This window comes from Thunnus albacares, chromosome 2 (assembly GCF_914725855.1).
Source record: "Thunnus albacares chromosome 2, fThuAlb1.1, whole genome shotgun sequence".
Classification (NCBI taxonomy): domain Eukaryota; kingdom Metazoa; phylum Chordata; class Actinopteri; order Scombriformes; family Scombridae; genus Thunnus; species Thunnus albacares.
Window position 1 is genome coordinate 27,044,765 of NC_058107.1, and position 24,932 is coordinate 27,069,696.

General features: G+C 40.2%; 1 protein-coding gene across 4 annotated transcripts in view; it reads left to right on the forward strand.

Moving 5' to 3' along the window:
• kcnip3b (Kv channel interacting protein 3b, calsenilin) overlaps nt 1–24,932 on the forward strand; it is a 47,866-nt gene that overhangs the window by 16,489 nt on the left and 6,445 nt on the right. Inside the window, exons 2-6 of one of the 4 annotated variants that reach the window (XM_044375982.1) lie at nt 201–375; nt 6,872–6,874; nt 24,298–24,422; nt 24,563–24,632; nt 24,752–24,930. In XM_044375982.1, the coding sequence (XP_044231917.1) occupies nt 201–375; nt 6,872–6,874; nt 24,298–24,422; nt 24,563–24,632; nt 24,752–24,930 (552 nt within the window). Of the gene's footprint in view, nt 1–200; nt 376–6,871; nt 6,875–13,612; nt 15,069–20,924; nt 21,610–23,702; nt 23,706–24,297; nt 24,423–24,562; nt 24,633–24,751; nt 24,931–24,932 lie in introns of those variants that run through there. The other 3 variants (XM_044376000.1, XM_044375991.1, XM_044376003.1) reach the window with 3 other exon arrangements.

Consider the following 24,932-nt stretch of genomic DNA (forward strand, 5'->3'; position numbering starts at 1 on the left):
GACAGACTAAGCTGAACTCTTTTTGAACCTCTGTGAAGCCGTCTTGAGACACCTCCAGATCTGAGGCTAATCATATTTTCCAGGCACACACATAATCGCCTGCTTCATTTAAAAATCTCAGCCTAGCGTGTTTGATTTCCATATCGACCTGAACTCTCTCTCCCTCTCTCCCTCTCTCCCTCCCTCCCTCCTCCCTCCAGGCGGATGGCAAGGTGGTCGATGGCAGCCTGCTGGGAGATGCCAATGGCGTCGAGCCTGCGCCGGGCAGAGTGAAGGATTCTGGGAAGTGGCAGAAGCCGCGTTTCTCTCGGAAAGCTCTGATGAAGTGCTGCTTGGTCAAATGGATCATCGCCAGCACGCAGCCGCAGGACAAAGGTGAGAGAGGGCAAAACCAGTCTCTTTTGAGACTGACAATGTGGTGAATGCACAACAAGTGTGACTAACAGGGTTTGAATTGATCAGTGAATTGACTTTCTGGACCTTTCCTGACCTCATGTGGTCCCTTGTGGGTAAGACTTACTTACTGTGCTGGGCTGTTGACCTCAGGGTCAAGTATCCAGAAATCATTGAGACGCTTATGCTCATTCATCAAATGTCTCAACACCTCCGTCCACCATTAATATTCTCTACATAGATTTGAAATACTCCTTTGCCTCCTTTTTGTTGCCTCTAAAGATTTATTTTTCTCACAAACACACGTGTACTGCACACACACACACACGATGTTGGTGGCATAAACTACTTTAAAGGCTTATTAGGACATCCTGAGTTTTTCACTACTTTCCTTGATCCAGTGTTGTTTGGACTGCAGCTCCAGGTCCTGGTTTGTCCCTGCACTTAGTCTCAGTGCTCCACCCAGTGGTCCAGCTGTGATCATACACAATTAATCACTTACCTGACGGAGAAGAAGTAAGTGTGATTGAATGAAAGCATCAAATGTCCTCAAAGCTCTCAGCATTGTTGCATGCTTGTATATAGTTGTAGTTTGATCCACTGTAGTTGCAACCTTTTTTTAGCCTCTTTTCATGTGTTCATTGATCGGTTTTCACTCGTTAACTATGAAACGAAATGGATTGATGGATGCAGGGATAGCCACTGAAGTGTACAGTGAGCAGTAATTGAGCTTTTGGGTCTAGAAATTTGGTAATGGATTGGTCCTGTTTGTAAAAAATGTGCCATGCAAACATGCATACTGTAGTTTTAATCATCATTTTAGTGTTTGATATATTGAATGTGCTTCAACTCTGCTGATTTAATCAGTTCAGTCTGTAAACCAATCAGATGCTTTCCTTTATGTATTTTCCTTTCTTTGTCTACCTCCTGTTTCCATCGTGATGTCCTTATTTCAAACGTCTCCCTGTCACGTCTGTCTTCTCACCTCCTCTTCCTCCTTGTCTCTGTCCCCACTACTTCCCTATTTATTCCTCTCTGTCCCTTCCATTCCTTGTTTCCCTCCTTACTTCTTCCTGTCCTTCCCTGTCTTCCTTTTTCCTTCAGTAGGTCCACGTAAATTCTTATTTCCTTCTCTATTTAGGGCCTGAGCCCAAAGGGCGAAGACCCTATTGTTTTTCGTGCGTTTGTTTCTTTATTATTCTTTATTAATACGCCACTTCAATCCTTAATTTGACCCCCTAAACATGTTCAAAAACTCACCAAATTTGGCATGCACATCAGGTCTGGTTATTCCTATTTCTCCCTGCCTCTTCCTGTTCTTCACTACCTCGTTGTCTCCTTCTCTTCTTCTACCCTTTGTCTTCCTTTCCTTTATTATCCACATTTCTTCCTCTTTATATCTTGATTTCCACCCCTTCCTCCTCTTTTCCTTCACTACCTACTCGTCTCCTTCTTACTGTATTCCCTACATCTTCCTGTCATTCCCAGTCTCCTTTCACTACTTACTTGCCTTCTTCCCTTCGTCTTTCTGTCTTTTCCTGCCACCTCCTTTCCTTCACTAGCCTCTTATCTCCTTCCCAACTTTTCATCCTTGCCTCCTGTTTTCCATCACTGCATCCTCTTTCCCATCCCAACCTTCTTTATTTCCCTCTCTCGCTCCTAAAGCTGATCTTGTCAGCTTTAAGAGGAAAACAGATGCACGTTTTGGATGTAAAAACAGTTGTAAACAAAAGCTAAATTCAACAGAAGGCAAAATTACAAACTGTACTAAATAGTTAATTAAACCAAATGAGGCGGATGTGCTGTATGTGTGATTGTGACTTGTCTTTAAGGTCCGAGGTCAGTTCAGCTTCATGTACCATGTAATGGTACTCAAGCAGGTCAGTGAAATGTGAGAGCTGGACTCAGTCGTATAAGACCTGTCCTTGTGGTTTATCACGCAATCCTGTTTATCTCTCTCTCACACACACATACACACACAAAGACACACAGACTTTGTATCAGGTGGGTGTCACCTCTCCTCTTCCTCCCTTGGCTCCAGCAGCAGCACTTCACTAAGTGCTGGGTTTTTTTTTTTTTTTTCCTCACAGCTTCTCCGGACAACTTCGCGCTCTGGTGGCCCCAAGTGGCAATGGGAGACAGCTCTTTTTTTTTTTTTTTTGAAGGTTTTTTGAAAGTTTGAAGGACTTCACTATCCAGAGACGATGTAGAGGTGTCAGTAAACTGCATGATGACAGTGGTGGAGATTTTGAGAAACGCTTTTGTAGGATTGTTGTAGAGAGATTTCACTTCTTGTTGTAGTTGATTCCCATCCTCCTTATGCACCTGAATTACATCTCTTCAGTCTTATAGGCAGCTGGTCTGTGCTTCAACATGTATTTTTCTTTAACACACTGACACACACAATCAGTCTTTAACAAAATCAGATGATCCTGTTGGTCTATTTTCTCTGTCTGGTTGCAAAATCACTGAAAGAGCTCTTTGTGCAGGTGACACAGGAGCACAGTGAGTAAAGAAAAACAGCACACAAGTCACACCGAGTGAGAAAGAAAAGCTCGGCTGTGATGCAATCTATTTCATCTGAGCGGTGCCAAGGGAGGAGAGATTCAGCATTGTTGGTGGGTAAGCCCTCACCTCAGTAATGGCCAGCATCTAAAAATAGCAGCATTGAGATGGAGATGTGTATCAGAGAGAGGTGGGGCGGTGGTGCCGGAGCGGTTGCTGTGGTTTAGTTAAGACTCCAGAGGTTGAGACAGCGAGCAGGGTTTGAGCTAGACAGGAGTGGTGCGTCCAGGATCACCGCTCAGTTTAATAAACTGCCGGACGTAAAGTACTACAGCTGAGGGTTTGTGGGAAATAAAATGGTCAGAGGCAACGAGGATACTGGTGTTGATAACAGAGGTGTGTTTCCGGGTTAGGCCATAAATGGACATTATTCTGATCTGCAGTGTCCTGTTTAATATGTGAAGTGTTGGATTAAATAAACAATAATTTACATTAAGGATGACTGATGAATATTTGTTTATCCAATAAACTGTTGAATATTTTTACATGAAGAGTTTATGTTCTGCAATTATACAAATCCCCTTGATGTTTTTTAGCAGTTGAAGCACCACTGTGGTCTAGATCAACATGTGTTTTTGTCAACTATTTGATGGATTGTCACACTAGAGGATGAACTGTACTGATTTTGGTGATCCACTGATTTTTTTTTTTATCTAGTGCCAATGATCAGGTCAGCATTTTTGGTTTTGAGTGACAACTATTGGGTGGATTGCCATGACATTTGGTGCACATGTTCACGCCCCCCTCTGGATGGATTGTAATCATTTTAGGTCCTCACACTTCCACTCTAATGCCATCATCAGGTCAACATTTTAGTTTGCCAAATACTTTGGTTTGTGACCAAATACCTACAATACTTGTGCTAATTTATGTACAGTGCTGGTTAGCAAACATTAGCATGCTAACATGCTGAACTAGAGTATGGTAAACATTAAACGTGCCTGTTAGCATTGTCATTTTGAACACACTGATGTTAGCATTTAGTTTCAACCGCCACTGTGCTAAAGTTTGTGTCATTCACCCGCACAGTGGATCAGGGTACAAGTCATTTTGTGAATAGGACTGACAATCTCTTATGTGACTTTACATGAACAATACATGATGTCCAGGTGTGAAAATAATAATAGAACAATCCTTTTGAACCAGTTGTAATAAAAACATAACTTACTGTATCCACGCAAGGAAAAATCTTTGTTAGACTTCCACACAAAGTGTCAAAAGACTTGCAAATGCTACAGCTTTTCTTTGAGGATCAGATGCATTGACGTCTGATGGTACAGTTGTATTCAATATAGCAGTAACATAATTGAACAGTCAAACAAATAAATAAGATGTGAAAAAATATAATATAAACAGTTTAAAAAGTCAATAACTGTCAAAATAGTCATTAGGAAGAGTTGATTTTCGGTTGACCAACAGAAAATAAATCTGAAACTATTTTAACAATCCATTAATCGGTTGAGCCAAACATTTGCTGTTTCCAGCTTCTCAAATGTAAAGATTTGCTGCTTTTCTTTGTCTTTTATGGTAAACTGAATATCTTTGGGTTGGACAGAAGAAGCAAACTGAAGATGTAACCATGACCTCTGGGAAATTATACTATATGATATTATCTTCTGACATTTTAAAGACAAAACTATCTATCAATCAATTAAAAACATAATCAGAAGATAACCCGATAATAAAAATAATCACTGGTTGCAGCCGTACCTCAAAACCAAACATATAGATGCTGTCATACATCCAGCCCTGCTCTTGTACTATATATGTTTCAGATGAGCCAAATCTGCATATAGAGCACAAAGTTTAAGCTCTAAATTAAAAGTAACTCCCACACCATAGAAGAAGAGTCTGATAACGAGGCCTTGTGGGGGAAATGGAGAGAGATATGAACGACTGTAATATGGAAACTGTAATATGAGTCGGATTAGATATAGAAGAGGGGGGGGGGGGTTAAAGAAGCGAGGGTCGGTTTCTTCACTGAGTTGTCAAATCTTTCTACACCATTTCGTGACTTTTGTCTGACGGAGATGAACTTCAGAAGGCGAGCGTGTCCCGGTGACCAAGCAGCTCTCTGGACTAATGAAGGCTGAAACAGGAGGAGTGTTAATCGGTGTTGTGTGTTGTGGTTTATCAGGGTCAGTCATATGAAACGACAGTGACCGGAGCTTCAGAACGGACCCAACATCATGCGATTCAATTCACCTCCTCCTATGAGGCAACAAGCGTAGAGGAGGGAGAGGAGGAGGAGGGAGTGAACATCACCTGTAAGAAAACTGGGACACACGTTTAAAAAGGAGCATTAGTGTCGAAACTAAGGAGAAACGGGCAACATCAGACGAAGGAAACTCTGGAAAACGAAAACATAAAAGTTTAACTTTTTTTTTTGGTGCAATTTGAACATTTGTCAAACTAAGTGATTCAATATCAAGAATCTCTCTTTTTTTCTTTTGTGCAATTTTTGGAGTAAAGATTTTTAAGCCTCTCCTAATTTTTTGTCTTATAAAAAACCCAGTTTTTTGGGGTGTTTTGACTGTTTTGTGTCTTGTGAAAGCTTCACATTTACCTGGTTTTTAGAGCATCTGGCGCTTCTCGTCTTGTCAAAGTTTAGAAGATGAATTCATGCAAGGCAGAGTGTCAAAAGGAGATCACCAAACTGCTGCGCTGCTTCTTTGGCTTCGTCACTGGGACGCTAGTTCAAGGTATCGCTGTTTGTCCTCTCTGCTCCTTTAAGCAAAAACTAACAGCTGTCATTGATTGAAATCATAGTTTGTTATGTTTGTGTTCATTAAGTTAAAGGAGATTTTTCTGAGTGTTGCTGAAGTAAACTTTCATTGGATTTTGTCCAAGCAGTGGCACCTTTTCCATATTAAGACTACTATTTATTTTTATTTATTACTGTTCTGCTCATCTTTTTACCAGTCTGTCCTTCTTGAGTTAGTCTGTGTGTTCTTCCGTTTATCATTGATTAGATGTAAGTCTATCCTCTGTCCTCTTCCTGTGTCCTTCCATCCAATGAACTTCATCAAGCCACCAGCTGAATCAGCACTCAGTATCCCTCTCTTCTTCTGCATTTTTTCTCCTCATCCCCACTCATTTGTCTCTCCTCCCTCTTGTTGTCTTGATCATCAGAACCACTCTGTGTGTTACCTCTTGGTGTTTGAACTGCCCCAGATTTTCCTAAAGTTTGTAGAGACAGGTGAGGACACCTCGGGGTGCAGTGCAGAAGTGACAAGGACTCGATGATGAATGTTCTCTGCAGAGATAAAATGGCCCTCTTTTTTTTTCTCCTGCTTTGTTTAGCCTCTCTTCATTGTACCCTCCTCCTTTTGAGTTTGAATCCTCATAATATAGATGTGCTCAGGTAGAGGTTCAAATCTCTACTGATCCATTACCTCAACCTAATTCTGCCTTCGGGGGAGAGACAGAGAGATATTGGAGTGTTAGATAAAGAGAAATGAAAGGAATAAATGAACAACCAGGGCAGAGAGAGAGGAGAAAAACTTAAGCTTTGATTAAGAAGTCCCTGTTTTAATTACACAGCTCAGGCTGCCTTTGATCCTGCCTGGCCGAGGTGGTTTTATGAAAAAGGGGATTATCTCACATGGAAGTGAGACTGCATTTGGTCTTAATTGGAACAAGCAGTTGAAGGGGCGAGGCAGAGATAGCCAAAGAGGGAAAAGCCTGAAAGAGCAGCCATCTTTCCCCTGATGACCAGTGTTATATATTTCTGCAGTTCTTGTAGAAAGTTTTTGTGAAGGAGCCATACGGCATATTTAAATGTCCGGGGTGTTGTTTACTGAGTTTGGTGAGGGCAGTTCATGTCAACACATGGCGCAATGTGAAGAAAAGTTTTCATCTTCAGTCCCTGGAGCAGGTTGTTAGGGAAGATGTGAGCATAAAAAAGACACAGATGGTATAATGAGCTCTCCTCTGGCGATGTGTTCAGACTCCTGGAGGCTCAGTGTTTGATCAGCTTGCTCCAAACACGAACACATTGTGAAAGATATGCTGATTTTTCACTTGTGTGCATGAATACTCAGCCTTGTTTTTCAGAGAGAAAAACAGGCAGGCTTCTTGTCATATGGAATTTCTCTTTGGCTTGTTTTATCCTTGTATCGGTTGTTCCTAATCAATCATTTCCCTGTGTAACGCAGGAACTGATGATGAGACAAACCACACAGCATGCTCTCATTGGTTTGCAGCTGAGTAAGCTTATATGTGATCTTGGAATAGTCCAAAAAAAAAATTGATCCATTCTCTCATGTTTCATTTCCTTCCCTCTCCTCTGTGTAAGTGAATGAATGTGAGCTGCTGCTCTGCTCTGCTGTACGTTGATCAGTGTCCAGCGTCCTCTAGTGGACAGAGGAGATATTACATGTGTGTCTATGTACAAGAATATTGTGTATTGGCATTTGTCTGCAACGGTCAGGGATGTGAATCCAAACTTTTTGGAGGTTTTACAGCTTTACCTCATCATGAAGACAATTCATTTGTTATAAAAACAAATCAAATCAAAGATCTAATATTGATCTGGTGGGTGGAGATCCTACAGACTGCACTGGTTTATTGTGTGTGAATTAAGCAATCATGTCAAAGCCAGCTGAAAATACCTTTCCATTTTATTTACAAAAACATGCTTTTTTGGTGATATGCACTCAAGCTGAAAGGAATAATGCATTATTTGATCAATAGAAAGTTAATCTGCAACTGTATCAATAATTAAATAATCATTTGAGTCATTTTCCATGAAAAAATGTCAAACATTTGCTTGTTCCAGCTTCTCAAATCGGAGTATTTCCTTTTTCTAACATTTTATGGACAAAATAATTAATCAGCAGATTAATCAATATAAAATTATTTAAAAAAATCATTAGTTGCTGCCCTTGTATGCATTCTAGACTTAAAAAAACCCAATGAAAGCAGCTTATAACTGTCTCTTTAGAGCTGCTTGTTTGCACTGTTTGCTGCAGCTATTTAAATGATACATAATGGAGAAAGTAGGTCCCTAACAAAACTAAACCGTCAGTAATGACCTTACACTGCTATAATCAACACAAAATAATATGGCAACTGTTGTGGATTTTACATTGCTTTTATGTTTGTGAGAATTGATTGTTGTTCTAAAGTCTGTGATTAATGTTTTCATTCAAACCAAGTTTCCTGCAGAGTTCGTCTCAGTTCATCATCACAGATTCTGTCATTTCTTATTCAGGAAACTGAGAAACACTCAGACTCTTCCCCAGAACTTCATTAAAGTATCCCATCCAGGAATAAATGCTCTGTTTACATCATATAGATTAACTGTAAATGCAAGTTGTGGACTGGTAAAAAGAGAACAACTATCTATAAGTGGTAATTACAAACAGGATATGTGGGCAAAGGAAGCCAGGATCCATTATCTTCCATTCACCAAGAACTGAAGCAGCGTCCACATGAGCAATAAACCCAGCAGAAAACTAGTGGTCACAATCAAAGGCAAGATATATTTATAATTGAGCCATCTTCAAGAAAGCTAGAAATATTTATTGCAGTTTCTTTAAAGCTTTAATCAATATTTTTTTATGATAACGATATATCAATTGGCGGTGTGTAATGTCAGCGGCGTCACTGTAGTGATGAACCCACAGAGTTATCAGCTCCACTTGACTTTATGGAGCTTTATATTGATTTTCAGCTCATTGTTTAGCTGCTTGGCTGCAACTTTACTGTTTTGGTTCTAAAACTCATTAATTAACACATATGTAATTTTTAAAATCTGTACAAAAACCGAGCTTTAGAGGTGCTAGTCAGTAGGTTTTGTTACCTTCAGATCGAAGCAGGCTAGCTGTTTCCCCCATTTCCAGTCTTTATGCTAAGCTAGGCTAACCGGCTGCTGGCAGTAGCTTCAAATTTAACTGACACATGAGAGTGGTATTGATCTTCACATCTTAAGTCCTCCAAATTCGTTTTTCCATGCACTCCAGAACGACTGGCACCCCTATCGGCAATAATCAGCAGGACAACATAATTTGTCTGTGCTTTCCAAAACTGTTACAAATGACTTTTAAAAAATGTTGTTTGGTGTTTTTATGGTGTGACAACGCTGTAGTTAAAGTCTTGTCAGGTTTAGGCATGGCTACCATAATAACCATGGGGTTAACGTTAGGAGACGACCATAGTTACAGTTTTTGAAAAATTGCCCTGACAACCTGCAGTTGGAAACAGGAAACAAACAGCTGTCTCCTGTGGCAAAGTCTGTTGAGTTAATGCCTCCCACCACCCCTCCTCCTCTGAATGAGGAACTTTGTCAACATGTATAAACATCATCTGAAATGCGCCACCGCATCTGTCACTCAAACGTAACTATATGTCCTTTATGGGCGACTGACATTATGATCTTTCGTGACATTTTTCTTGGGAGGAAAGTCCCTCTCATCAATGTTGTGATGAGATGAGCATCAGTGTGCATCTCAGTTGCATCAACTCTTTCAAGTGGGTCCTCGTTTTGTTTGTATTATGCCTGCGCACAAGGACGCACGTGCTCCCACACTGACAATACTTTCCTGCCAACAGTTGCTTGTGTTTTTATAAGCACACAGGAGGAATTTGTATAAGAGAGAGTCTATCTAAGAGAGACAGTACAGGAGTTATAGTCATGTTTCTGTGGGGAGAGGGATCAGACGAGAGGAAGAGAGTGAGACAGACCAAAAAAAAAAAAAAAAAAAGAAATGTGGAGGTGTGCGATATGTGTGATGTGAAAGGTCAGAAGCTCTGCAGTGCTGTTTGATCCCTCGCCCTTTTTTATCTCTCTCACCGTGACGTGGTGACACAAACTCAAACAGATTTTCAAATGTGCACACACACACACACACACACACACTCAGCTGAAGCCTTTTCCACACTGTCAGTCAGTTGCTTTTGTCAGTACATGAGGTTCAGACTTTCAAACTTTGCTCGTTTGCCTTCTTTCAGACTGAGATTTCTAGAACAACTTATCAAACTTTGCATCTCAGCGATTTTAAGTCTATTAACATCAATCCTGAGTGTCCACATTTACTATTTTAAAGTTCGGATCCTCTTCGTCTTGTATGACTGTCGGAGCAGCTTGTTAGGTGCCTTGTTGTTGTAGTTCAGCTGCATTATGGGAGCTGTGATGGCCGCTCTCTCTGTGGAGGCCCGGAGGCGTTTGTCTCGGCCCAGCTGCCTCTCTCACTGCGGCCACAGTGCAGCTAGGTACCATCGCTCAGGTAGGAACTCGTATGATTTCACCTTTGACTTCATTTCTGTGTCTTCATCCACTCTTCTGTCTAATCATTCACTCTCTCACTCACTGATGTTGTCACTCTTTCCTCCTATAATTTAAGTTGTAATCCATAAGATTCTTGTTTTCATGAAGTTTGGTGATATGAGGACAGTGCTGTGGTGTGTTTGCACTTCATATCCCAGTCAAAGAGTCAAAGAGTGTGTTGAATTCTTTGAAATATTTTCCTCGTAGTTGATTTGAGTCATTGATGCTCTTTTCTGAGTCAGTTCAGAGGTGATACTGTAGCTACTGTTTCTCCCACTTACTGCTTACATTAAACACAGCATTTCTTGAAATCCCAAGAAGGTTTTTTTTCCAGACAATACCAGTAGTATCACATTTACTAAATACTACACTGTAGTACAATTCTGATGCACTATTCAATTTCATGTGACTTTATACTTCTACTCCACTACATTTAAATTATTGTACTTTTTGCACCACTTCATTTTTTGACAGCTATAGTTATTAGTTACTTTTCAAATTCAGATTTAACACTAAACTATTTCACAGTTAATAATTAGCTCCACCTCAGCCAGCTGCGACATTAAAAAGCTGCTTACATCATGAAATACGTCAGTATGATGTATAATAATATAACACTGAGAGGAGTCATTCTGACTCCTAATGAGTATGTCAACTACTGGAATATGTTTACATTGTTGTATTGCTCCTTTTACTTAAGTATAAGTTCAAACTATAGTAGCACGTTTTCACTTGTCTCAATATTCAGTAATACCCTTGTTCTTCAATTAACTTACAAATCCAACGAAGGGCAGAGATCCAAGTTAAACTTCAAGTTCAAGTCAAGTTTAATGTCGTCTCGACTCTACACAGCAAAGGTAAACAGTAAGATTAAGTTCAATTTCTCTCAAAAGACCCACAAATATACGTTTAGATTAAGAATAAACATGACACATCAATATAACAAGTTATAACAAAAGAAAAGACACATATCAATAGAATAAGAACCATCAATAATGGATAAATGTTAAAGTTCAAAAGTACAGGCTACATGTGGAATTAATAAATATAATAAAAATATAAATAAGTAGCTAAGTATGGATGTGACAGCATTCCCTTGGTTGAAATAAGAGCACTAGTGGGGTCTAAGGGTTGGGGTAGGGACCAGGTTGAGACGAATGGGTGGCGGCAGCTGTGAGTTCAGCAATCTGACAGCCTGGGGGAAAAAGCTGTTGCACAGCCTGGTAGTCTGTGCACAGATACTTCTGAACCTCCTGCCGGATGATAGAGGGATAAAAAGCAAGTGTGAGGGTTGGGAGGGGTCTCCCACAATGCCGGAGGCCTTTTGAACAGAGCGTGAGTGAAAAATGTTCTGCATGGAGGAGAGAGAGACACCAATGATTTTCTCACCTGCCTGCATGACTCTGATCCAATCTGGTTTTGACAGTTTGTTAACGTCCATATCCAATCAGGTATTCAGTTTGCATCCACATGGTAAATCCCACTGAGCTTCTCTCAGAAAGGGAACAATTGGAAACATCCAACCTGTCCCCATTCTTTCAATGATTTGCATTGTTCGGCATTGTTCTATATTGTTATACGGTCAAAAACCTTTTCTGCTCCAGTCTTAAGTTCTTAAAAGCACCGTAGGTTATCTCACTAACTGCACATGCATCAAATAAATTATTCCACTAACAATAAACATAAGTATCATAATGTAATGTTATGATATGCACATAACAAAAAAAACTAAACTCTGATATTTATAGTCAAATTTGGCTACTATAATAGCATCTGAATACTTTTATATACTACTTTCATGCCTATAAGATACCAGATATAAAGTTTTTATATCAGCCAGCTTTTATGAACTGGTTGTATGTTGTAATCACTTGTAATAAAGAGCTGCATTTAAATATGTGACGATATTAGAAAGTTTCAGAAAGTTAAAGCTGGATTTAAAAAGATGATTTTACAAATGCCTCCACATTCGAGAGGTTAAAGTATTGTTTCTCTGTGACTGCAGTGAAGACTTAGATGATATCTGCTGATGTGTCTGACTGAGAGGAAACAGTCTCGGTCCTCTCTCACTATTTACTGACTGTTGTGTCAGCAGGCAGAGCCAAGCCTACCTTTTAAAAACCTGTTAGTGTCCTAATGGCCTGCCAAGAGGAACCGACACACACAACAGACCACAGGAACTCACTACACTGGCATCCACAAATGCACATAAATACACCTTTAACACACACATTCATCCCTCTAAAACAACACAAAATGCTCTGAATACCTACATACATGGTGCACGGTGTCACTCTGCTTCAGAAAGTGGTGACTGAAATGTAAATTTGACCTTCAGGGTGATTTATCTGCTTTAAACATGCAGTAAACACCACAGACTCTTACTTATGGAGTAATAGTAACAGTGAAAATAGATATTGTGATTTCAGAATTGTATATTTTTATGGTTAAGTGCAAGAAGCAGCAAGAGAAAAAAAAAAGAGGGGGGAAGCTCACCAACACCACCTCACCACAAAGATATTGATCTCTCTCACTCTGGCCTCCCATCTGTGTCTCCTATCTCCAACCAAGTCAATGCATTAACACACACACACATCTCTGTTCCCCATCTTATCTTGATGCATTAAGTGCAGAATCATCACTTATCCTCCCCAGACTTGCTAAACAAACACACACTCACAACCGCATTTATACACACTCGTGCTTTTCTATGTTGTTTAAGACAAACTGTTGCACATATGTCGGGAATCATTGCGATTGCGAGACATTAACGATATCATGATACATTCATAATACTTTCAATTCTTCGTCGCTCCACTTAATTCAGTGAGAAAAGGAAAAATAGATGAAAGAAGGAGGTTTGAGGAGGAGGTGGGGGTGTTTCTGCTATTTGATCTCTCTGTGTGCATACTGGTCTGGCACACAGAGATCACACAACCCCCCTCCTCCTCTTTGGGTAATTTGACTTCACCCCTTACCCGCAAACTGTAGCGACTGAGGAAGATGAAGAAGAAGGCGAAGAGGAAGAGGTGGATGTGGTGGAGAAAAAAGGGACAATTTGGAGAAAGAAAGAGGGAGCCGAGCAGAGGAGAGGTGGGGGGGTGAGGGGCGTGGGGGGGGGGGGAGTCTGCGGTTGGCCAAAGTTATGGAATGACAGAGGAGATGGAGGGGGGAGGCGGTGGGGCTCGGGGCGCAAAAGCGAATCAGACGCACAGATGGAGAGAAAGGAGGAGTGCAGCAGAGGGGGGAGAGACCACAGGACCAACAGGATGGGAGGAAGGTTTAAGGTGAACGGGGCACTTTGGTTTTAAACCTCAGCCGGAGAGTGAGTGCTTGCTAAGTGAGTCGACGGGAGGAGGGGGAAAAGTTGCAAGCAAAGGCAGCAACAGATACGTTGAGGGGAGGTGAAGATAGGGGGGAGAGATGGGAAACTATGTGCGGAGGAGGTAGTCACCAGAGGAGGAGGTTTCAGCTCCTCTCAGTTTCTCAGGATTTTCCTCCCGGGACACTGCTGCTGCTGCTGCTGCTCTAAGAGTCTTCTCTCCAGGGTCATACTCTTCCATATCTGGACCTGGATTTGGACAAACGGAAAAAAGTGGACTGAATCAGACGGGACAGCTGCGCAGGGTCTAAATTGAGTCCATGCTGAGAGGTGTTTGGTGGATCTAAGGATTATTGCAAGAGAAACACAGCAGGAGAAAGCAGAAAGTGTCCCACAAGTAAAAACCTGATCAATTATTTGGATTATTTGGACAGCACAGCCTTATTCTACACAGTTTTTATATTACATATGAAATACTGCTGATTGTATCTTGCTGTGCATATCTGTTTCAAAACATTATATCCCTCTGAGTATTGTGAGTAGATGACGCTCATACTGGAAGGTCAGATTGTTCTCAGCACGCAGATAAAGTATATTTACAGTATGTTTTTGTTCCAGAGCTGAGGTCTCAGAAATGACTCATGTGGTTTGCGCTTATAATGGGATAATTTATTTATAATTGCTAATGTTGTTTTGCCATTTTATGGCATGGAAGATGAGAGGACTCGAGTATTTCACGCTCTGTTCTCTGATGTTCTGTATTTCAATAAGTCGGTTGTACGCACCCGGACTTTCTCCCACCTAATGAAAAGATCTGGGACCAAAGAAATGGACACCGTAGCTGCACTTAGTGTTTTGCTTCTAGTTGAAGACATCTTTATCTAAACCCACAATGTGATTTATTAGTGTGTACTATGACGTGAGGACCGATAATAGCTGTTTGGATTAAGAGGGTGAGTAGTAATCTGTCCGAGCTCCTCAGAGTGCGTGCAGGACGAAAGTCTGGAAAGTGACTCTAAACGTCTCCTTTAATGCACTGTAATAAATGGTTCGTGACACAACCCCCGTTTTCCCTCATGGGTCTAGAGAGGGAGGCTTTCCATATATGTCGGCTTCCACATATTTTCCACTTCAGCATCAGTGTTGACATTAAAGCGGCCTTCATCCAGCTGGCAGGCCTGGTTCTCATGCTGTCTCAGTGGCCTGAGCCTGGATACAAACCCACGCGGTCTTCCACCAACCAGCCTGATTCGTGTCACCTCCTGACGCACCTCTTGTGAGAACACTTGTTGTTGACGTAACTCAGGCCAGCCAAGGCTTCCTTTCATCTCTACCCAGGGCCAGGCCTTGGCGTGCAGGCTTGGCCCTGAGTGCCCCCCCACACCTCCCCAACCCCCACTCGTCCAGAAACTATGGGGATCCAAGGCATGGAGCTATTTGCCATCGGCGTGGTCATCATCCTCTTCATGGCAGTTCTCAAGCAGTTTGGCATCCTGGAGCCGATGTCTTCGTTTGAAGGTAAGCGCGACCTCGGACCCCGCTCCTGGCTAACAGGTACCTGCGGTTTGGAAGCTGTACGTCTGACGCACTACTTCACAACTACAAGTGTTTATCCGTTAAACTGTAGTGTTATTAGTCACAACAAAAACAGTTGTTCCAAATTGTTAGAAAAAAAGTTCACATATCGTCATTGTATCTCCAAATTAGGTTAATTTTTCAGTTAAAGTGAAAGATTAAGTGTTCTTTGCTTCTTAAACTAAATAAACCGTTTCTAAATCCACGGGATTATCTCAAGAATACAAAGCTGAGTTTTTTGACTTTAAAAAGCTCTCCGGTTCAAGTCTAAATTTGTTTTTGGATGTACCCTGCTGGTAGGAGGGACGTGTCCACTAATAAACAGAGCTGGAGAGATTCTATCAGTGGTTTATGCAACTGTTCTCTAGTACTTGTTTCCAAAACAAAGAACCAGAAGAACAGTACCACATTAAATGAGGGAAGGTATCTACTTCAGTTCTACACTTCAGATAATAATTTTCATCCATGAGTTCTTTGAAGTTTTACTGATGTTTAATATACAGTACTTGTGTCTAATTTTGTCATAAACTGTTCAAACGGCTTTATCCACCTGTTTTTTTCCATATATCTCCTATATTTGAATTAAAATAAGATAGATTTAACTACCCAACAGTTTATTAAGTACTTCAAATTGAATCCAACTCCACCAGATACAACTATAAACATCGGTGTGTTGCTTACATCTTACATGTTCATGCATTATTCAGTTTATTTCTCAAGGACAGTTATCACTAAATGTTAATAAACATTATTGTGTGAAGCTTGGCAGCCTAAAGTCAAGAAACGAGTTTAAAACAATAATCATGACGGTCAATTACAGTAAAAGCAGAACACAGACATGGGCAGAAATAAAATCAGAGCAAAAACAAACAGTTACAGAACAGCTTCGCAAAAACAGACATAAGCAAAGACAGACATTAGTAATAAAAGTACTAATCCAATAGTATAATATTTATAAACATTTAAACATTCCAACAGGGCCATTCTGCTGTTGAATGCGTAGTTTTACTTTCGGTACGCAAGTAAATTTTTCTGATTATACTTACTATAGTACTAATATTGTGCTATTGATACTTTTAAAGGATCTGAAGACTTCTTCCATCACTGGGATCGAGTCATTATTTTGCCCACAACACCTTTTAAAGTAAACTCTATTCATGACACTTTCTAGATCCGACATCACAAAAAGTTTCGCAGTGAAAGACAAATAAAAGAAGATATAAAATATAGACACTATGAAAGAATCAAAAGTCCTGAGGTGTTGACAAGATGACCAAGTCCCTGGTTCAAGTCTGTCTATGGACTTTTGTTCTGTCTCTTCATTAACTGTCATCCTGTGCAACAAAATGTACCGTGATGTATGTATATCTGAACGACATTAGAGTGAAAAAAGGTTAATGGGATGTTTATTTTGCCTACTCAGGGATATACCATAAAACCTTGATGGGTCAATAGACTGTGTACATTTGGGACTGTAAAAGAGACATCAGATACTGCTCTTTGAATGATGCAGTTCCCTTTGATTAGAGTTTTGGGCTGAAGGCCAGCCAGTTAGAGTGCCCTGCAGTCAGCGTGCCAAGACAATTACAGCAGGAAGGCTCCAGCCGGCACATTAGTGCTTCTCATATGGCTCGGCATTATAAGTAATTAATTCAACAAAAACACCAGTAATGTCCTTTCATTATTTATCACTCCTCTCAATCTCTTCAATCTTCAGTTCCTCCTGTAGCTCTCCCTCCTCCTCCTCCTCTTCCTCCTCCTCCTCCTCCTCCTCCCACTGTGGTGATCCAGAGAGGCCAGGCCCACACCCCGGTTTAGCATTACTTCACATCAATTATACATGCAGTATCGAACAGGCTTTCTTTGAGGCTGCCTAAATATGGAGCCTGGAGTACATCTCCAGGACCCTGAAGGACACTGGCCATCTCTCAGTAGCCTCCAAAATTCTCATCATGTGTCTTCATCTTTTATTCCTGCCACTTCATCATGTCGTCATCTCCCAGCAGGACTAATTTACTGACTGCGGTGTCATTTTCTCATCTGCTTTTGCATCTCCTCGTCATCCTCACCTCACCGTATTTAATCACTGGGCAGCAGAGTTGAGTTGAAGGTATCTTTCGCATCAAATGTCAACGTGCGGGGAAATATGACTTTTCAGAAAAGTTGAGATGTTGCACTCTAGGATATAAATAGTCCCCAAATAGCAGCCCAGCTATAAATACTAGCTTTCTAATGTTCACCATTGTTATTGAGAATCTCTCAGCTGTGCTGACGCAGCTCTGTGGTCATTCATGAGTCATTTTGTGGTGTTTCCTGTCTGTTATTGTTGCTGCTCTTTTATAGTTTGTTAGTCTGTAAACTTTGACTTGTCATCACAAATACCTTACACATCTGTAAGGCTTTGAAACAACATTTTAGACTATAATATAGTTATATTTGACAAAAAATATAGTTGAAGTGTTAAATTGATATTAAAAATGTGAAATTTTGTGATGTGATGTTTATTTTTTTTAATATTGAGAACATTTTACACAGTTAGATTGGTGGCTAGAGTCAAAAAATCTTCGATAGATGAGATTCTACTCATGAAAATGAGACTCTAAAATCTTGGCTATGGCCTGAAGCACCGTTATTTACACTTTAGAAGTAAATTAGCGGTCTCATATTGCTTTAAAATGCCACATGTCAAAGAAGTGACCAGTGGTCTAGTGTTCTCTGTAACTGCAACATCTCGGGTTTAAATCCAGCTCAGAAGCTCTGTTGCATGTCATCCCCCTCTTTCTCTCCTTCTTTTTACTTAATACTGTTTCAAAAATGCCAAAAAAAAAACCTTTAACATCCTTTTTGACATGACTTTTGACACCAGTTTCCTGCAGTACATTAGAAGTCTTTTATCAATCAACAAACCAATAATGTTTGTTTGTTGCATTATTTATATCATCAGCACTCAAGAAAAGGTTTGTTTTCGTGTCCGTCTGCATGTCTGTGACGCTGACTGACCAGATATAAAACAAACCCTCTGGCCTTTGATTGTTGTTTCTGTCTGGTCCTCCACTCTGATGTCGATTTTGGGTTCAGTCCAGCTCGGTCCTATTTTGGGATGACATCGATGCCAGAGAAGCGGCCTTGTCTTTGGAGCAATTTGAGCCCCATTCTGAGGCTTTCTGATACCAATATCTGGTATTTTTACTCCACATTTGAGTCTCGTGCAGGATATTTTAATTGCGAGTAACATCAATATACTGTAGAGAGATGGGAAGGAAATGAGTAGTTTTGTGTGTTTGTCTCTTTATTTGTGTGCTCTTTTCCATGTTTGCTGGATGGTTTTTAGATCATTTAACAGATGACGTCATCACATATCCTGGTTTGTGTAAAACTTTATATGTACAATAATAGTATTTTGTGTGTGTTACTGAAAGAGTTAGTATAATGTGTAAGACCAAGAAAAGGAACAAATTCTCACATTTGAGAACTTGGAATCATCCAATTTTTGGCATTTTTACTTAACAATTGACTTTAACGATTTATCAGTTATCAGAATAGCTAATTGAGTAATCGTTGCAGCTCTAAATAGATTATTTATATTGTGTGTTTAAGGGAGAAAAAATCCATTTGGTGTGTCAGAATAATAGAAACATCGACCCGTCTGTTCATTTCCTAAAATTAGAAAAGTAGCAATTAAAAAAACTTTTTTCTGTTTAAGATCTGAAAACCTAAGACTGCACCTTAAAACCACCAGATTCATTCTCCTGCAATTTGATATATTTCATGTATTGGATGAGCAGGTAATTAATCTGTCATGAGACACCATGTCTGTGGAGCCAAAACCTCAAAGGACAGTTCACACTTAAAATCTCCTCCCGTACACCATGATTAATGCACCAAACATTTTTCATCCATGAGTTTTGATTTTGAAGCTCACACTGGTCTGCACCTCACCTCAACAATACTCACATGCCCACATGTACATGGAAAGAGTTTCTGGTTACTGTAATCTGATTTTTTAATTTGGTTTCTGTCCATACTGGCCATCCAGAGATCCCTTCCTAAAGCAACTGATAAGTGATGAGGGATGATTACCCTTCACAAAGATGAGGGGTGATGTTTCAGCAGTCTGAGTTAGTCATATCAAGTGGAGATCTTACAAAGTTACAGTTTTTTTTTTTTTTTGCAAAATTCCCTCTTTTTGTTTCCCCAGACTGTTTCCTTGCTGAGCTGTAGTAGAGGGAAAGTAACACAAAGAGGAGATATTACACTAAAAGCACAGAAACTTTAAAAGATACGCACTAGATTTGGATAAGTGTGAATGCTGAAGCCTCTTATTTCCTGAAATATGAAATGCATTTTTACACAAGACTATGGCTGTCAGTTTTGTCTCCATCACTTACATCTGAATCACATTAGGAAGGGATCTCACGGTCAAAACAGACAGGTGGAAAAATAGCAATTAATAACTGTATATGGAGACCTGAGTAGACCTGAGACTAACAAGAAAGATTGTGAACATCTGTCTTAAATCAATATTCAAGTGCACAAATGAACATTGAAATACTTTTTTCTTGTCATAATCATTCCTTTATGGCCATGGGGGAAAGAAATCCACAGTCCTTTTGTACAAAAATGTATTTAAAAGTTTATCTGAAGCTAATATGAAGCTTCAGCCTTCAGCTTCAAATGAGTCAAATCAAGTAGATATCTTCCAACGTTACAGTCTTTTTAATGTCAAAGTCTCTCTTTTTGTTACTGTACTTCCACCACAGCTCAACAGGGAAACACTGTCTGAGGAAATTGATGCTAAAAGACTGTAAATGCGGCAGATATCCACCTTGATATGACTAACTCAGACTGCTGAAGCCTCATATAAGCTTCAAATAAACTTTTAAATACATTTTTGCACAAAATGACTGTGTGGACACACTGTGAATGGATTTTGTCCCCCATCACTTACATTGAAAGCACATTTGAAGGGGATCTTTTCATAGCCAGTATGAACAGGAGGAATGATTACAGCGAGGAAAACCTCTTTCAGTGCTCATATGGGCTCCTGACTGATGTTTTAAGACAGACTTGAAAAACTGTGACCCTGTCCTTAAAGTGACCTTCCCATATTATCCATTTCATTGTCATGTGTTGAGGAAAACATCTCTGCTCCTGTCATCTCTTTAGTCTCCACTAGAGGGAAGCAGCGATCACTCCAAAATGTTTCTGAGACAACGAGATGAGTTTTGAACAAGTGTCACAGGGCCTGAGGGAGCGTATGTTCACTGTTTCCCTTTATTAAAGTCTGAGTGTGTGACAGGACTCCACTGAGTTAATGCGATGTTAAATCTGTGTTATGGACCCCAGGAGAGACGGGGAAACAATTAGAAACTGGATCACAGGGCTGACTGGGAAAATGAGATTCAGGACACCTGTTGACCTTTGTCTCACCATCTTTCTTAAAGACAAATTGGTTTTAAATATGTCACATTTAACAAAAAGAATTCAAATATTTCTAAGTCTTGTTCATTTAGAGCTTTGGTATGCAGTGTCTTTATGTTCTTACTGATGTTTTATGTAGTTATTTGATGAAGTTGATAGAAATGAAGCATTTCTCTGGTTCTTCAGGAGTTCACGGGTTAATTAGCAGAAACTAAGACATGAGGTGCAGGAGGGATATAGAGGAGGTTGCAGAGCATCAGTCATTCAGTCAGTGGAGGATTTTGTGACACATTTCACCTCTGGATGAATGACATTTTTTAAATTTGATAGAGTTTTTGTCACCAATTAGAGGAAAAATATTCATTGGAGGAATCCCAAACAACTGCGTGCTTGTTCTAAAAAAAAACCTACGTGTGTGATGATGTGAGAGTATCCGAGCTTGCTTTTCCTCTGATTGGATTTGTCATGGATTAACATGGTGGTCCAGATTTTTTAGGGGATTTTTTTTTCTCTCTCTCGCTCTTTCTCTTTGGAAGTATTTTTACAGCAATAATCTGGCCTTAATAAGAGGGTCGGACCATCAGATCCCGCTCTTAGTTGTGAAGAATATCCTTAAAGAGGTACTGACGAGATACATTAGAGCAGGGAAGAGCAACGGGGGAAAAAAAATACAGTCAATTAAAACGGCAGAGGGAGCGAGAGCTAAATAGAGTAACAGAAACTGCAGGGAAGGAAAAAAAAATGTGACAGAAAGAGAGTGATGAGTGAGTGACACTGTTTCAGAGATAGGAAGGGAAACAGAAGAAGAAGAACAGAGAGAGTTACAGAGATGGATTGATAGAAAAGTGCAACAGAAAGTGAAACAGTCATGAGAATATGAGAATGTAGTGTCAAAGTGAAGGACAGAAAAAGGAAGGGACCGTGGAAGAAACGATAGAAGAAGAGGGGAAGATGAGTGTGAGGTGGGAGACGGAGGGACTGCAGACAGTTGGCATCGTCTGCCTGGTGATCATGTTCCTCAAGTTGATGCACCTGCTGGGCCTCATCGACATCACGGAGACCGGTGAGACAACCTGGGAGAGGGGCGAGGAGGAGGAGGAGGAGGAGACAAGGGGAGGGGGATGACCTGTCATGGAGTGAGGAGACTGGAGTCAAAGTTTTTATTTTTTGTCACTTGCAAATTGTTTTGTATTTGATTCAGGTCCACGTAGATCCAGCAAAATCATTTTCAGTTTATCTGGGATTAAAATGCTGAATTTTTAGAATAATTTCATGTTATAACAAAACAAATGTTTTTAACTTCTTTCAATGACAGAAAAGGTGTCTTATTGTTTCAATACACCTAATCAAATGCTACTTTTGGTCCCCAGAATACCTCACACTCTCGGAAGGATAAGTCTGCCGATTTTATATTTTTCTTATTGTCAATAACATTTCATAAAAAGGAATTGATCCTACTAACAAGTTTTATCTGTGCATCCAAAACCTGATATTTCTCTGTGCCATAGACCTCCATTGTTGTCCCAAAAAATTAAAACACAACAACGAGTCGGGTGTCATGCAACATGTTTCTTCATCACGATGAACACTTCAGTTTATTTTTAGTTGATACTACACGCACACTTTCCTGCTGCTGTAAACATGCACTTGCAATAAATCTGAAATCATAATCCCCAACAAATGCACTGTTTACTCCAGTCTGAGTAACATTTGCTAAAAACTACAGTTGCTCAGTTGCTTTAGAAAAATACAGAGCCTTTTTCTAAGAATGATTTAAATAAAAAAAAAAGATTTCTGTCTTCAGTAGGAATGAATGGACTTCGGTGCCACAGACTGAGTAGGGAAGGCAGAATATGTTGAGTGACGGACTTACGCAGTGTTGGTTTTGATCTTTTCATGAGATTGGTTGACAGTAAAAAAAAAAGTAAAATGACAATCAGGTGTTTTTTAATTCACATATAAGCCAAATATGTCTTCTATCTGTAGCTTTGTGGCTCAGATTCACTTTTTAAAAGTAAAAACCAGAAAACAAAAAGCAAAGTGGCAACAAGTGGTTTTGAGGGGGTTTTTTTTCCAACAATTACAGCTCTGCCGCAGCTCTGGACTTTATTTATCTATATATCTTTTTATATATCTAAAATCCTGTAATCCTGGAGTATTTAGCAATGTGAAGCTTTATGAAACTGTGACACTAGCAGGAGAGTTCAAGGGAAATTATACTAAAATATAATGATGACATGATGATTGCATTTTTAACCCTTGACAAATCAGTAGGGAGACACACGCCCAAAATATTTTCACCAAAGAACAAACAAAGAAACAGTAATCTGAACTTTTTAACCGCATCTCATAGTCATTCTTAGCAATATGAGGGAGCAAACTGCACCCATTGAACTGGACCTTGAGTTAAGATTTTTGGTAACCACAATTTACAGTGATTTAGTTGCATGAATCAGGTACCAAAAAAATGCTCTCCGCTTGCTACTGTTCCTTAAATGTAGGTGTGGTGGATTACAACTAGACTAAGGGGAACAAGACAGAAACAATTTGGCATCTTAGAGTAAAGGAGAAATAAAGTATACTCTAAGTAGTTATTGTAAATACTGCGTAGGTGTACAGTACTGGGAAACAGGAAACAGGAAAAAGGAAAAAAGTCTGTTTACAAGGTCAAGACGGAGCAACAAGAATGACTCACAGTACTTTTGGTTTTATACATGGTGCCGTTTTCTCGCTTGGAGCATTCATCTGTGGCTCTTGCGAGAGGTCAGAGGTCATCTCCTGCTGAATTACAGTATGTACGGGTCTAAACTGTCTCATTGTTTGAAATGAACCATAAAGGAACGATTCATTATTACCTCAGAGTGGATCACCTCACACTTTGAGTCCCTCTCACTGCGGTTCTGGTTTATGTCTCACAGCGTATTATGTTTCACTGCTCTGCTGGATGTTTTATCAGAATATAACCTGAGTCTTTTCCTCTGGACCGCTCAGTGCTTTTCATATAAACCTCTCAGTGTCCGATCTGACTTGTTTTCTTTGTTTTGTTTTTCTTCCTCTTACTATCGCTCTCTCACTGTTCTCCATTTACTCTCTTTCACTCCCATATTGGTGTCGACACCCCTCCTCCTCCTCCTCCTCTGTTCTCTCTGTCTAAAGATGGTGAGTATGGTAACGCTAGAAACCAAACTAACTTCTGTTTCTCCGGAAAACTCCCTCCTTTTTAAAAATTTTTTTTGAATGTTTTCTTTTTTTCCTAGTCGTGCAGTGCTTTCTCTTAGTGTGTGTGAACTGGTAACCAACAGTGCTGCAACACTTGCCGTAAATGTGCATTTGTGATTTGTTCTGTGAGATAAAAATGCTTTCAGCTGAATTTCTTAAATTCAGATTTTCTGCTGTGGCTCTTTCGAAAGCGAACACAAATAAAAACATAAAATAGTTGTTTGGTGACATTTCCGCCATAAAGAAAGTACCTCCTCTTCTTTTTAACTCCCTCGTTCGCCTGCCTCTACAGTTTTTTGCTAATTCTCTCTCTTAAACTCGCACGTTTTCCCTTCCAATGCCTTCCCTCTTAAATGTGTGATCCCACCCCTTCCCTGAATGTTGGCCTGCATCCACACACTCAACGTCTGCCCCCATCCTCCCTGTTTTTATCCTCATCTATCCCTCTCTGCATCCTTCTCTCTCTTTTTCTCTCTTCCTGTCCGTCTATCCATCCCTTTTCTGTCTCTCTCTCTGTCTCTTTCTCCCACAGACAGCAGCGACAGTGATTTGGAGCTGTCGACGGTGCGTCACCAGCCGGAGGGGCTGGACCAGCTGCAGGCTCAGACCAAGTTCACCAGGAAGGAGCTTCAGTCTCTCTACAGAGGCTTTAAGAACGTACGTCTGTCCGGCTGCTGCTGCTGCTGCATCTCAAGGAGAACTGAGACTGTCTTAATTGCTTTGCCGCCATTAGTATGCTTTATATAGACTTGAATTATTCTGATACACACCCCTTTTTTTTCTCCTCTCTCGGGCAGGAGTGTCCCAGTGGGTTGGTTGATGAGGAGACATTCAAGTCCATCTATTCTCAGTTCTTTCCCCAAGGAGGTTAGACGTTAAAACAATCTCTCCTCTTTAGTTATGTCTCCTTTTCCCTTTTCTGGATGCTTTGACAAAACACATTAAATCTATGACCTTGACTCCTTTTTGTCCTTCTTTTCACACAGATGCAACCACCTACGCTCACTTCCTGTTCAACGCGTTTGACATAGACAGAAATGGCTCGATCCGGTTCGAGGACTTTGTCATCGGCCTGTCTGTGTTGCTCAGAGGTTCGGTCACCGAGAAGCTCAACTGGGCTTTTAACCTCTATGACATTAATAAAGATGGCTACATCACCAAAGAGGT